Source organism: Pseudonaja textilis, chromosome 1, assembly GCF_049901715.1.
Source record: "Pseudonaja textilis isolate UNSWEBS1 chromosome 1, rPseTex1.2, whole genome shotgun sequence".
NCBI lineage: Eukaryota > Metazoa > Chordata > Lepidosauria > Squamata > Elapidae > Pseudonaja > Pseudonaja textilis.
In genome coordinates, this window is record NC_141990.1 from 159,573,377 (window position 1) to 159,586,267 (window position 12,891).

Sequence of the window (12,891 nt, forward strand, 5' to 3'; positions counted from 1 at the left end):
ACTGCCATTTGTCAGAAATGGTGTAGGGTGTCCCGCTTGGGCAGGGGGTTGGACTAGATGACATACAAGGTCTCTTCCAACTCTGTTAATCTTTAAGGTATTGTCTTCTGTCTTCCACATTCTCTAGAAGGCAGGATTTTTTAATTAATAGAAGATAGAAAGAAACACAAAACAGCCCAGGTAACATCATATTCCTAATGTTTATATGGCATTTTGTATGAATAAGAAACAAATCCATAGAGTTTGATATTGCTAGTGCTCATTAAGCTTTGCTTCTCTGATTCATCATTACAGTATTAATTTTTCCTATTTCAGATGAATCAATTCTGCAAGCAAACTCTAATTCTACAAAACCTCAATCTCAGCATTATATTTCTCTTTTATGCATTTAAAATAAAACTCTAAAATATAGTCATTGATAGTCAAGTTGTAACAAAATTACTCCACACTCTTTTATTTTGCTTTCTTTGGTTTTATCATTTCTCAAAAATTCACAGAACTTGAAGAACAGTTGGGTTTTCTTGTGTAAACACATCTATCTAACACTTATCTTGTTTGTTGTCTGTTAGACACATTGAGGACTTGTCTAAGGTATTTTCTACTGCTCTGAACTACACAGCCATGCGTATTCTTGGAGTCAGCGCTGATGATCCAGACTTAGTGAAGGCTCGAAATAACCTCCACAGCAAAGGTGAACAACTAGCTGGAGCCTGGAAATAAATGTGCTTTTTATTTTTCATTGAGCATCATTGGTGCCTTTGGGGGAGAAAAGGATTCTTTGCTTCTTATTCTAATCACAAATTATGTTTATGGATTAAGTTGATGTCAGCTCTTAGTGACTATGTTGGTACACTATCTTCAGGAATATTTATCCCCATTCTGGCCCTTCAGCTCTTCCAGTGAGGTGTCAATTGCCACTGTAAATCAAGCCCAGCCATGGATAACTTATTGTCTTCTTTGGGGCTGTCTTGATTATACAGTTTGCATCAGCAAAACTGTCTTTTATTCTGCTTTTCTAAAGCCAGCTTGATCACCTGACATCTCCCTTTCCATATCAGGCCCTAATCTACGTTGGCTAATTCTAAGCATTATTTTGCTAGCATGTGAAACTAAAGGTATAGTATAATAGTTTGCATATTACATTAAGTCTCTTGGATATGTAAATTGGCTTCTTCCAATCTGTTGGACAATATGTCATTCTCCAAAGTTGCAATTTTGGGATAATTTGGTTATACCCTGTAAAGATTTTTCTTCTGTTGCTTGCTATGTTTCTGTAAATATTCTCTCAATTTCTATAGTCTTCCAACTGGGTAATGACTGGTGTGCTGATCTATCTGTGGTTTCTAATTATAGATATTCTCATGAAACAGGGTTCATCTTCTAAAGGGAAGTTGACCTCTGCTGTACAAAGTTTCAATATCTCCTTCCATCTTTGTTTGAGCTTTTTGGAGCACATTACTATCTGACACTGATGTCATTTGTCATATCAATTTGAGGTTAGAAACTTTCTGAGTTTGGGAATATTAGGTTCTTGTTTTTCCATGTCTTTTTCCATCTTCAATGTCTTTATTAGTGTCAATACCACTTCTTGTCATTTGGAGCACCTTTCTGAAATCCTTTGTTAAGTTGCTTCCTGAGATCTTTGCCTGTATTTGCTTTGGTTTTTGTTTTCTTTTAGGCAATTTTCACTTCTTATTCCTGACATCTAGTTTTCTTTGTTCTACTTTTGGAAGTGTTTTTCACATTCATTCTTAACAATTTCTCTGATATTATTCCACATTTCCTTTGATTCTCTGTCAAATTAGGTTCATGGCTTCCAAGCAATTTCCTTGAAAATAGTGGATATATGTTCAAGATTGTATCATAGAAACAAGTTGACTTTGTTCTTCTGCTTTAGCTTAGTTTGGAACTTGTACATGAGCAGTTCATGATCTGTTTCATAGTCAGTGTCTGGCCACAGCTGAGTTTTCCACATCCTTCTGCCAATAGCATAGTCATTTTCATTTTTGTATTCATCTTCTGTGATGTCCAACTCTTTGGTTGTTTGAAGATTTTGATAGCAGTGAAGTAATTGGATTGGCAGAAACTGATGAATTGTTCTGTTCCGGTAGGAGAAGGAATGGCAGAACCTGGGGGCAAGTCAAAAGAGGAATCAGGCTAGAGTCCTGGTGTCAACTCACGACATAACATTGCTATCACGTGACTTTTGTGACATTTTCCCCCTTCGCGGAGCTGGGGTAGGTGCAGCCTGTGTGTGACGCATCCAGTTTGTAACACCCCAGGCCTACAGTCTTTACATAACCACAAACAGACTAAGTCTAACTTGTCTTGAAGTCCGTTGACCTCTATCTAGTGCCATAATAATGCTAACTTTTAGTTGAGCAAATTTCTGTGCATAAGCATGAATTGTAATAAATCAGTTTAATTGGAACTTCATGTGTGGTTTTGTCTTTCATGCCAGACAGTTGCAGTTCAGCTTCCTAAACCACATATTCCAACTATATTTTCCTCCTCATTATTTCCACCACTGACATTCCAATCTCCACATGGCACATTTTGTTTGCATATTCTATTGATTCCACATTAAGCTGGATCATAAAATAGGTCAATTTCTTCTTTTTCTGCATCAATGGTTGGAGAATATACTTAGATAACCTTCATATTAAAAGTTTTCATGGGAAATGTAATGGCTGATATTTGATCATTACTACATTATGCCCAAATACTACTTTTGCTATATCCTTCCTGATTATGTAAAAAATAAACATTTCTTTTTTTTTTTCTTTGTATCCTGAGTAGTAAACAGTATGGTCAATTGGCTGAAACTATTCAGTTGATATTCATTTTAATTTGCTAATGCCAAAGACCTAAACATGTAGCAAATACATTTCCCATTTCATTGTTTTGAACTTTCCCGTGTTCAACAGGACTTGAGGGGGAAGATTTACATTTTTACTTTAGATTTTTCAATACATTCTTGGTTCTCCTTGATCATGTTTGTTATTATGAAAATCTAGGAGAAGAAAAAAAGATCAACTTGATGCCAACCTGTCTCCTTTTCCGAATATCTAGCTAACAGGTTCTTCTGGTTGCCAATTTGATAATATTCTCAGCTTGATTGAAGCTGCTCAGTAATTAACATGGCTAATGCTGTTCATTGATTAACAGTTTCCTATTTGCAGGAAATGCTTTTGGAGGTCAGTATGTGACCACTTGTGAATTAAATGTTATTTACACCCTTCAATTTTCCTAGGCGGTCTTTAAGTAGGATACATCATCTCTTTCCTGAGTGTTCCCTGCTTTACTTAGCCTTGTGAGTAGACTTGTTTTTCTGGTATCTGCTCCAAGTTCAATCAATAGTAGGTATTTGTATTACTTCTACGGGAGGTAATAAAGTTACTCACTAGCTTTTTCGTACTTTATCTTTGACTGGAGAAATTGAAGTCACCCTTTTACTTCCTGTTATTTACGTTCTGCTGTTTCCTGCCCAGAAATTCCAGGATATATAGGAAGTCTATCTGTAGAGAACGACTCAAAGAAAAACTGCTGTTATTATCAGGACTAATGGAAGAAGAGGTTGGATGAGGCCAGGCTATTTGGTAGCGGAGCCTTTTCGGGCCTGAGAGGACAAGACACACCACACAGGCAGAGGGAAAAGGGGGAATCCTAGCTCTTAGATAGATCATTTCTCTCCCTTCTCCTCTGTAATAACTATGAACTGTTTATGTTTTATAACCTTGTAACTGTTTTGATATTCTATTTTGGAATTCTTCAGGTGGTGCTGTAGGAGTCGCTTCCTGGGGTAAATTTTGGCTGGCTGTCTTGAATGTCTACAGTTGGGAAGGAATGAATACGTTGCTTCCTGAGATGTGGTATGTAAATCATCATCAAGAAAAGTATACCCAGTTTCTGTCTGTCTTCATTACATGGATGGATGCAGTTGACCAACACACACACACACACACACACACACACACACACACACACACACATATATTGTTACCATTCTCCCCTCCCAATATACGAAGGTTTCTTAGAATTTGCACATGCTGTATGCAAGTCCGTTAATTTCCTATTCATTCAGATCAGTTTATTACCTTTCAATGTATGTTCCAGATTATGGCCCCTATCTCCTTCCAAAATAGACCACTTGTACGTAAGTTTAACTGTTGAAAATGTATTTATGAGGTAAGAGTTATAGGGAAAGCTTCACAATGAATTCTTAGTTCTATTTTCATTGTGAGAATTAAAAATCCACATTATTGGTGGAATCTGTTTCAGTATTTACTATGAGAGTATTTTTGGATTTTTTTTCCCTGATGTGGGCTCTTGAATGCCCTCTAAATGCCTGTTTTACTTTTTCTTCTGTTTTCTTTTCTACAAGCTGAGGAGGAATTTCCTATATTTAGTTTTAAAAAATTACCTCATAGTTTAAGATAAGAATCTGATACACCCTCTCCCAAGAATGAATGTATGGTTCTTTAACCACTAGACCAAATGGCTCTTTAAACTTGTCTACCTATTAGAGTAGTAAGAGTAACTCGGTATTGTGTAGTTCACTATATCACAGTTTACATCTAAGACCAAAAGAGTACAATCTGATTCCAGTATTTTTGATATTGTCCCCAAATGTGAAATTATTTATACACTGGTCCACTTCATGGAAACTCTTCAAGGTCTGATAGTTGCTAGAGATGGGCATGCCAGTGGCCAATTTTTCAAAGCCTGCTGGATTAAGTGTGTATAGGCACCCACTCCATGTTTTGTTGTCATGATCTTTTTGCAGTTTTCCTTCAGTTAAGTTCTTACATTGTCTTTGCAGTCATCAACCCACTGTTATGAGCTTTTTCTTTCTTTCTACTTTACAATAGGTTGTTTCCTTCATGGGTGCCAGCTAACCCTTCCACACTTTGGTGTCATTGTCGCCAGGTTTACCTGCCAATGGCCTACTGCTATGCTGTCCGTCTCACTGCAGAAGAAGATGAACTTATCTTGAGCCTTCGACAGGTAGTTGCCACAGCATCGCTTTCATATTAATCCAATGACTTTCAATTAATGGAACCTCTGATCTTGTTTAAGATGCAGGGTTGGGCCAATTTCCAGTTTCCCAGTTCCCAAAGAATTCCAAAATTAAAATTTGATAGGAAAATGCCCTTTTAGTTTTTTTTCTTCTTTTTGCTCTAAAATATATATTTCAGAGTTAGTTCTATTAGACCAATTTAGAAGGGGTGGACATGCTTCAAAAATTATTTCAAAGAGGTGTTATAAAATGCAGGGGATTAAGGCATATTTTAAAAGCAGCTGCATTTTTCAGGCTTCCACACATTCAGCTCATTAAAGCACCCCTGTATTTAGTGCTGCTTTGAAGAGGTGCTGTGCTTGTGCTCTTTCATATTCCAAAGCATCTTTTCTAAATAGCTTTCAAAGAATGCACAGCATTACTATTTACAGATTTTCTGTTCATAAAATACAGTAAAACCTCTGAAAGTTGACCACCCAAGGGACTCAATGAAAGTGGTCAGCATACGGAACGACTGTACTGATATGTACACATGCCTCATTTTACTGTACAGCTTTTATTAGAAAAGGTCATATAGAAACACCCATAATGAAAACACAGGAAAATCATTCATACAATACTGTATCATAAAAAACCAATACGTTTACATATATATTGTTTTCTCATGTTCTAATCATTCTGAAAAAAAGAGCCAATTTTAGTCTGTTTCTTATTCTTGTTATGAAGGTAAGTGGAGAAAGCACTCTCAACACTGTCCATACTACTCAGCATACCTGGGCATTTTTCCATGGCAAATAACTTTAATTGCATTATCAAATGACTGACATTCTGTTCTTTCGAAATACCTCCAATTTCCGTGTCTCACTTAATTCTTTCACTTCATTAGTTGCTTCCAGCACTTTTCCACTGGGTTGTTCCTCGGTCAGTACTGATTGGAAAATTGCTTCTGGGTCAGGGTTAGGGTTAGGGTTTTGCTTCTGTAGACGAACCCTAGATGTGCCTTTTAGCATTGAACCACTGCAGAAGCTGGGCTCAGTAGAGTATTTTGAATATTTTGATTATGCCTTGGTCAAGAGGTTGAATTTTTGATGTAGTGTTTGGAGGCAAAAAAATTTAGTTTCATGTTTGCAAGATGATTCACTTGGGGATGGTGAGGACAATTACCCACTACAAGAAGAATGGGCCATTTTTTTCATCTTCACTTCTCGGTCAATACCTCTGATCCACTCTTCAAATAGGGCATCAGTCATCTATGCAGATTTGTTAGATTTCCAAGTGACGGGAAGGTCTTTGGGCTGCAGGTTTTTGAATGAGGGTAGCTTTGCTGATTTACCAGTCGCCAAAGCTTTTAGCTTTTCTCCGGTTAAGCTAGTGCACAGCAGAACTGAATCATTCTTTGGAACGTTTTCCACTCTTATGTTTGTCGACCCTCATAATGAGGCTCCTGTCAGGCATCACCTTGGAAAAGAGTCCACCTTGGAAAAGATGTCATCTTTACTGCCAAATCAAACTAAAAAACTATTGTATTCTTTGATATTCTTCTTGAAAGAAATTCATTGCTACCAATTCTGCATTTCATTTTTCTTGCCCTTGGTGCAGACTAGATTCAGCTGATCAAATTATAGAGAGTAAATTAATACTGTGTGTCCATGTGGTCAAGATACAACGTACAGAGGTGGCCTATATAGAGAGGTTGGTTTTCTATTGTGCACATATAGTGTATGTCCAGTCTACAAAGATTAGGTCAACTTAGGGAGATGGTCAATTACGGAGGTTTTACTGTATAACCCTCACCAGGCACACCATTTGTCACGTGTGTGTGTTTATTTTAAATTTCCATTGAAATGAACATGATTCCACCTTACAATGTTGAAAAGAGATGTCAAAAGCTATCAGTCACTTCCTGTAATTATCTTCCAATCATGCTACTTTATGCAGGTTGAAAAGAAATAAAGCAAAGACCAAATTCAACAGGTTCATCCTCTGGAATTATGAACAATACCATGTTTAAAGCTACATACTGTATGGACAGAAAGCTTTGTGATTCCAAAAGGAGCGAATGGGACTAGCCAGGAACAGAATAACAGAGTTGGAAGGGACCTTGGCGATCTTCTAGCGCAACCCCATGCTCAAGCAGGAGACCCTATAACATTTCAGACAAATGGTTGTCCAATCTGATTACAGATTAACAGAGTTGGAAGGGACCTTGCATTTATATAACATTGCATCTCTTTCAGAATACAATGTTATATAAATAATGGGCATGCAGAATTGTGTTGTTTTTTTTCTCGTCTCATGAAGGTAAACTATGGTGGAATCTCTCTGAAGGGCTTCTAGAGGTCTATGCTTCGGGCATGTTCCTTAAGGAACAATTTTGCCTATTCAAAACCCACTGAGATTCCTTGTGGATTTTCAAATGCTAATTCTTTATTCTTCCGTGCTTCTTTTGCAGGAGCTCTATGTACAAGATTATGACAGCATTGACTGGCCAGCGCAAAAAAATAATGTTGCTTCTGGGGATTTATATACACCACATAGCTGGCTACTGAAAGTGGTCTATGGTAGGTCAACCTGCCTCTTGCTGAAGGGGGTGGGGGCTCATTTGTTCTTGCTGAATTCCATTTCACTGCACAATAATATGCTGTCAAGGAAACATCTTTGTAATTCCAAAGGAGTCCTCAGAATATAAGAAAGATAAACGGTTGTTTTTCCAAATATTTCATTGTATCTAATGGTTCCCCAAAATAACAGTGATAGTAACAGATCTATTATTCTCCTGACAGCACCCTCCCTAGTCACTCGCATACCCTTGCACATCCTCTCCCATCAGGCACCAGCCACCCCAAGCCACACTACCTTTGTGCCACTCCTGACCACCTGTGCACTCCCTTGCTCACCCACACCCTCCCTCTCTCTCTCTCTCTCCCACCTGGCAGCAGCCATTTACCTACCTGCTGTCTGCCTTGTGAGCGCCTGGGGCTTGCAACTTTCTGCTGGCTTCCCCACTGATCTTGATTATTGGAAGTTGGCAGGAAGTTGCAAGAAAATGCTCACATAAAAATCCATGATCCTTGTTTAACAGCCGCAACAGGGACTGCAGGGATTGCTGTTGCTAATTGATGCAGTCATGTGACTTAGGCTTTATGATCACATTGCTTAGCGATATAAATTTCAGTCCCAGTTGCCATCATTACCTGAAAATTATTTCCTATACATTTAACAGGGAATGGCAAAGCCAAAGCCTTTGCGTGTGGACGGGAGGGCAAGGAAATGAAGAGTAAGAAAGGTGTAGAAACTAGACGCTGTTTGCATGAAGCAATATGCTAAATGGAAATTAGACGTGTTTCCCAGTTGAGCTTGAATTAGATGGAAGCATATATTGGGTTTGAAAATTGATTGAACAATAGTTTCTGGTGTATTTGTTTTTGATTTTTCTGAAGGGAAGTGAAGTCTTCCATAGGTCTCTTTCTGCTTCTATTCCAGCAATAGCCAACATCTATGAGCAATTCCACAGCAAAAAATTGAGACAGCAAGCCGTGGAGGAATTATATGATCATATCAAGGCTGATGACCAATTTACCAAGTTCATCAGCATTGGCCCTGTAAGTTGTTTTTAAGCATCATCTAACTCGATAGCTCTGTATTGTATCATAAATTGCTCTGCACAAAATCAGTGGCACCATAGTTTGTGATTATCCTTGGTGCTTTCTGAGCTTGGAGGTTTTTGTTTGTTTGTTTGTTTGCAACCAAGTTTCATTACTCAACAAATACCATCATTAGTGCAGGTGAGTGTGGGGTTTGGTCCCTCTTTATATTCAGCAGCTTGCTCTGTCAGTATTGGCGAGGGTGGGGGGGTGTATGATTTTCTCCTTGGTTGTTCCTTGATTAGGGTATTGTTGTCTTATGATAAGAATGAACAGCAGCAAATCTTGCACAAGCACTACCCCTGTCCAGAATAGAGGAGTTTTTAGAAAGTATCTCGAATTCTCATCAACTTTTCTTGAAAACATTTTTCTTAGTGTACTATATTTTACAATTATGCCGATGGTACATATTCTATTAGAAAGAGATGGAGGAAGAAGAAAACCTGTTTGTCTCCTCCACATCATGAAGTATAATATTATAAAGTCTATGACTCTATGCTTAGCTAATAAACCTAAGTATTAACCCTGACCTAGATCTGGATTCAGTTATCCAACCGATTATCATGGAAGAAGAAAGTTCCCCGATTTTAAGTTGTAAACTCATAAATGTTGGCTAGGTTATTTTATAAATTTTAACTTTGTCTTAATCATTATTTGTATCTATATCTATACATATCTATATCTAAATATATAGTTACAGAGCACTCGGGTTTTTTGTATAGACTGTAATAAACTGAAAGTGAAATGGAGGTAATACCTGCTGGTGGATCAGGTTGCACTTACCTCCAATTCTCCGATCCCTTGTGGGTGAGGACTCATTGTTCTTGACAGTCAATTATTGTGCTCACCTCTCACAGAAACAGTCGCTGCCTGCAGCCCTAGCCACAGTCTGGAGACTATGAACATGCCTTAAGGAGAATGTTTTCTTTCTCCTGCAAATGTGGGGGAGTAAGGTAGACTGCTAGCAATGAACACATCCTTTGTGAACATTCCAGCTGCCCAACAATCTTATCTTAATCCACTTTCTTCTCTTTCTATCTCTAATGTTTTCTGCAGCCACCCAGGTCTGCCTTCTGGGCATAGCAATAACAAGATAAATGTTAATTTTGCGGAGGAATCCTCTCTGTGATGAATGGTGGGAAACACTGTAGTAATGGCCAGTCTGCAGTGGGATAAGAGATGGTATTGCCGGCTGCTACTCAGTGTACGCTGTTGCTGTGGAAGGAGCTGGCATGGGAAGGATGCATAGGATGCTTTAAGGGAGATGAGGCATTCAGTTGAATTGAATGTCCTTCACACCAGAAAGGCACGATGGTGTTTTTGGACATCAGCCTGAATGGGCTCTTTTATGGCTTGAAAGTGTCAACTGTATTTCTGGTTTCTTACAAGCCCTGAAGAAAGGAAATGCATCAGTAGGCAGCATGCATTTTTCCTCAAATGGGAATATTCCATGTTTTAAAAGTTAATCTGTTTCTAAATAAAAGAACATCACTTTTAATTTTGTTTTGTAAATAAAAAACTAGAATGCCGTTGTTGAGATTCCATGTTTCGAGGTATTTTCCTCTAATATTTTTGTCATTCAGAGTTAAACTCAGTGCTGTTTGAAGACATCCCTTTGGTGTTATGAAAAAGGTTGTACTTTTAAATATTTCTCATCTGTGTCTACACTTAAGCAGAAGGTACTGGTTTCCTCGAGAATTTTTGAAATGATGAAGAGCTACATTTGTGAAGAAGCACAGCTATTACTCTCAGATGACTTTAGACTTTAGGAGGAAAATAATAGTTCTTTCTTTGCCTTTGTAGATATCTAAAACGATTAACATGTTAGTGCGCTGGCATGTGGAAGGACCGAAGTCTCCTGCATTCCAGGGACACATTTCTAGAATCTCTGACTATCTCTGGTAAGGCTTTGTTGAAATCCAAATTTGTCCAGAAAACTTTGTCAACCTGGAATCTTCCTGATGTGTTGGACTATAGAACTAGCCATTCTGGTTAGGTATCTTGGGAGTTGACTTTGCAAAGTGTGAATCTTAGTCTAGTGCAACACAGCTAAAAGATACCGTGTTATTAAAGCTCTTTTAAATACTTCCACTGTCTACTATCCTTTAGAAGATACCATATGTACTCCAAAATACATTTAGAAAGTATTTCCTGAATATAAATGGGTTATCTAAGGTTATACGGGTAGTCCTCAACATGCAACCATTTGTTTAGTGACCATTTGAAGTTACAACGGCACTGAAAAAAGTCACCTAAAACCAGTCCTCACACTTATAACCATTATAACATCCCCATAGTCATGTGATTAAAATTTGGGCACTTGGCAACTGGCTTGTATATGACGGTTACATCATCCCAGGGTCACACGATCGTTGTCCATGACCTTCCCAGCCAGCTTCCACCAAGCAAAGTCACCGGGGGAAGTTGGAGTCACTTAAGGATCTCTTTTTTTTAATAAAAGTTTTTTATTTTTAATTATTTAAATACATCTTTACGAGAACAGCACAGTTACAGGTGTTTTACATTTCAAATTAATCATATTCATTAATCACAAACAGTTTTCCAGCTTCACTTCATTTTCTTCTCAATTACCTTATTTTATTAATCATGTAAAATTTCCATGCTAGTTTATAGTTATCCTCAATTAAACATTAGTATTATCAAATTTTATCAATACATCTTCTTATACATATAGATAACAAGATAATTAGTTCATATATTTCATTAGTTATTTAAAGTTCCCATCTTAACTTATAGTTATCCTTAATTGTATGTTCTCTTATTCACAATCTTCATATCATCAAATTATAGCAATATATCTTCTTATTTAAGTGGATAACAAAATAATTAGCTCATTAAAAAGAAAAAAATTCTATCTTATTATGTAGTTATCCTTACTTATATGTCTTCTTATTCTCAGTCAAATTTGCAATGTATCTTCTTATACAAATGAATAACAAGGTAAAAACGTCATGTATTCTTTTACTTAGTATCTTTATAGTTTATAGTTTAAACATTTAAAGGCCCCCATCTTACATTTGCCACAATTGCTTATATTTTATCTTCTATATATACCCTTCTTTCTAACATCTCCTTTTAGATAAATATTTTCTTTTAGCCAATAAATTCAAACTTACATTATTATTATCTTATTACCTTATATATATAAATAACAAAATACATAGTTAAACATTCTCCTACTTTATAGTTATATCTTTTCTCTGTCATGCTCCACAAAATATTCCATTTTGGATCTTTAATCACATTTCTATTTTATTTAATTGATCTGTTAATAATTCTTATTGCCATCGCTACTACATTATAACTATATCAAATTTTAATCCCATTTTTCAAAATCTTTTATGTTTATTTACTCTAAGAATCCCTCTTCATGTGGATTCTCATTTTTTCCACTTCTAACCATTATCTCTAATTTTCCTTTTTTTATTAGATCATCTTTTCTTCCTTTTCTTACCATTTACTATTATTTTTGGCTCAAATTTTCTCTCCCACTCCTCCCAGTTGACCCATCCCCTTTCTTTATTATTTCACTAATTTATCAACATTTCCCTCTTACTTCCCCCTCTTAATCTATTAAATTCATCATTAACATCTCCTGCTCAACTTCTTTTTTCTTCTTTTAACTTATTTACCATTACTTTTATTACATTTCACTGGTTTCATTTGTTTCTAACTCCTCCCCCTTCTTTGTTCTTTCTCCCTCTTCTTTATCTGCTATCGTCGCCATTTTAGGTCTCCTTCTATGTTCCAAAAACAAACCCCGGACTCGGTTCCACCTGCATATGTATTCGTCTTTGTTACATTACAAATTTATCTCCATATTGCTTAGTTGTTCCAAGTTTTGAATGTCCAGTCAATTTTATTTTATTTATACCAGTATCTTTTCTTTATTTGAAAAAGTTAATATCTTTATTCCCAATGTTAATCAATCCAGGAGCACAGATGATTCCAGAGAAAGTATTGCTGACATCCTCCTATGCTCATACTCTTTAGATGTAATTCAGTCCATGTTTCAGGGGTCTTGTTATAATAACTTTCTTTTATTTTTATTTTCTTCAATTTCTTCTTTAAATAATACCGTTAGGTTGAAGGAATCGACAGGATTTTTCTTTTATTAGCATATGGCTCTTTTAAACCAGTTCCACCGCCACTCTTTTTCTCTCTTTAGCTTCCACAATTTTAAATTGATCTTTACTTTTTATTACA

At 36.7% G+C, this 12,891-nt stretch overlaps 1 protein-coding gene across 3 annotated transcripts in view; it reads left to right on the forward strand.

Annotated features, from left to right (window-relative positions):
* The window catches only part of LSS (lanosterol synthase), a 35,790-nt gene that overhangs the window by 10,669 nt on the left and 12,230 nt on the right, over window positions 1-12,891 (forward strand). For all 3 annotated transcript variants that reach the window (XR_015740689.1, XM_087919488.1, XM_026707720.2), the window contains exons 5-10: window positions 570-691; window positions 3,776-3,872; window positions 4,872-5,007; window positions 7,473-7,581; window positions 8,504-8,622; window positions 10,468-10,565. Coding sequence is in view for 2 of the 3 variants with exons in the window: in XM_087919488.1 (XP_087775614.1) it covers window positions 570-691; window positions 3,776-3,872; window positions 4,872-5,007; window positions 7,473-7,581; window positions 8,504-8,622; window positions 10,468-10,565 (681 nt within the window). In the remaining variant the exon portion in view is untranslated. The remainder of the gene's footprint in view (window positions 1-569; window positions 692-3,775; window positions 3,873-4,871; window positions 5,008-7,472; window positions 7,582-8,503; window positions 8,623-10,467; window positions 10,566-12,891) is intronic.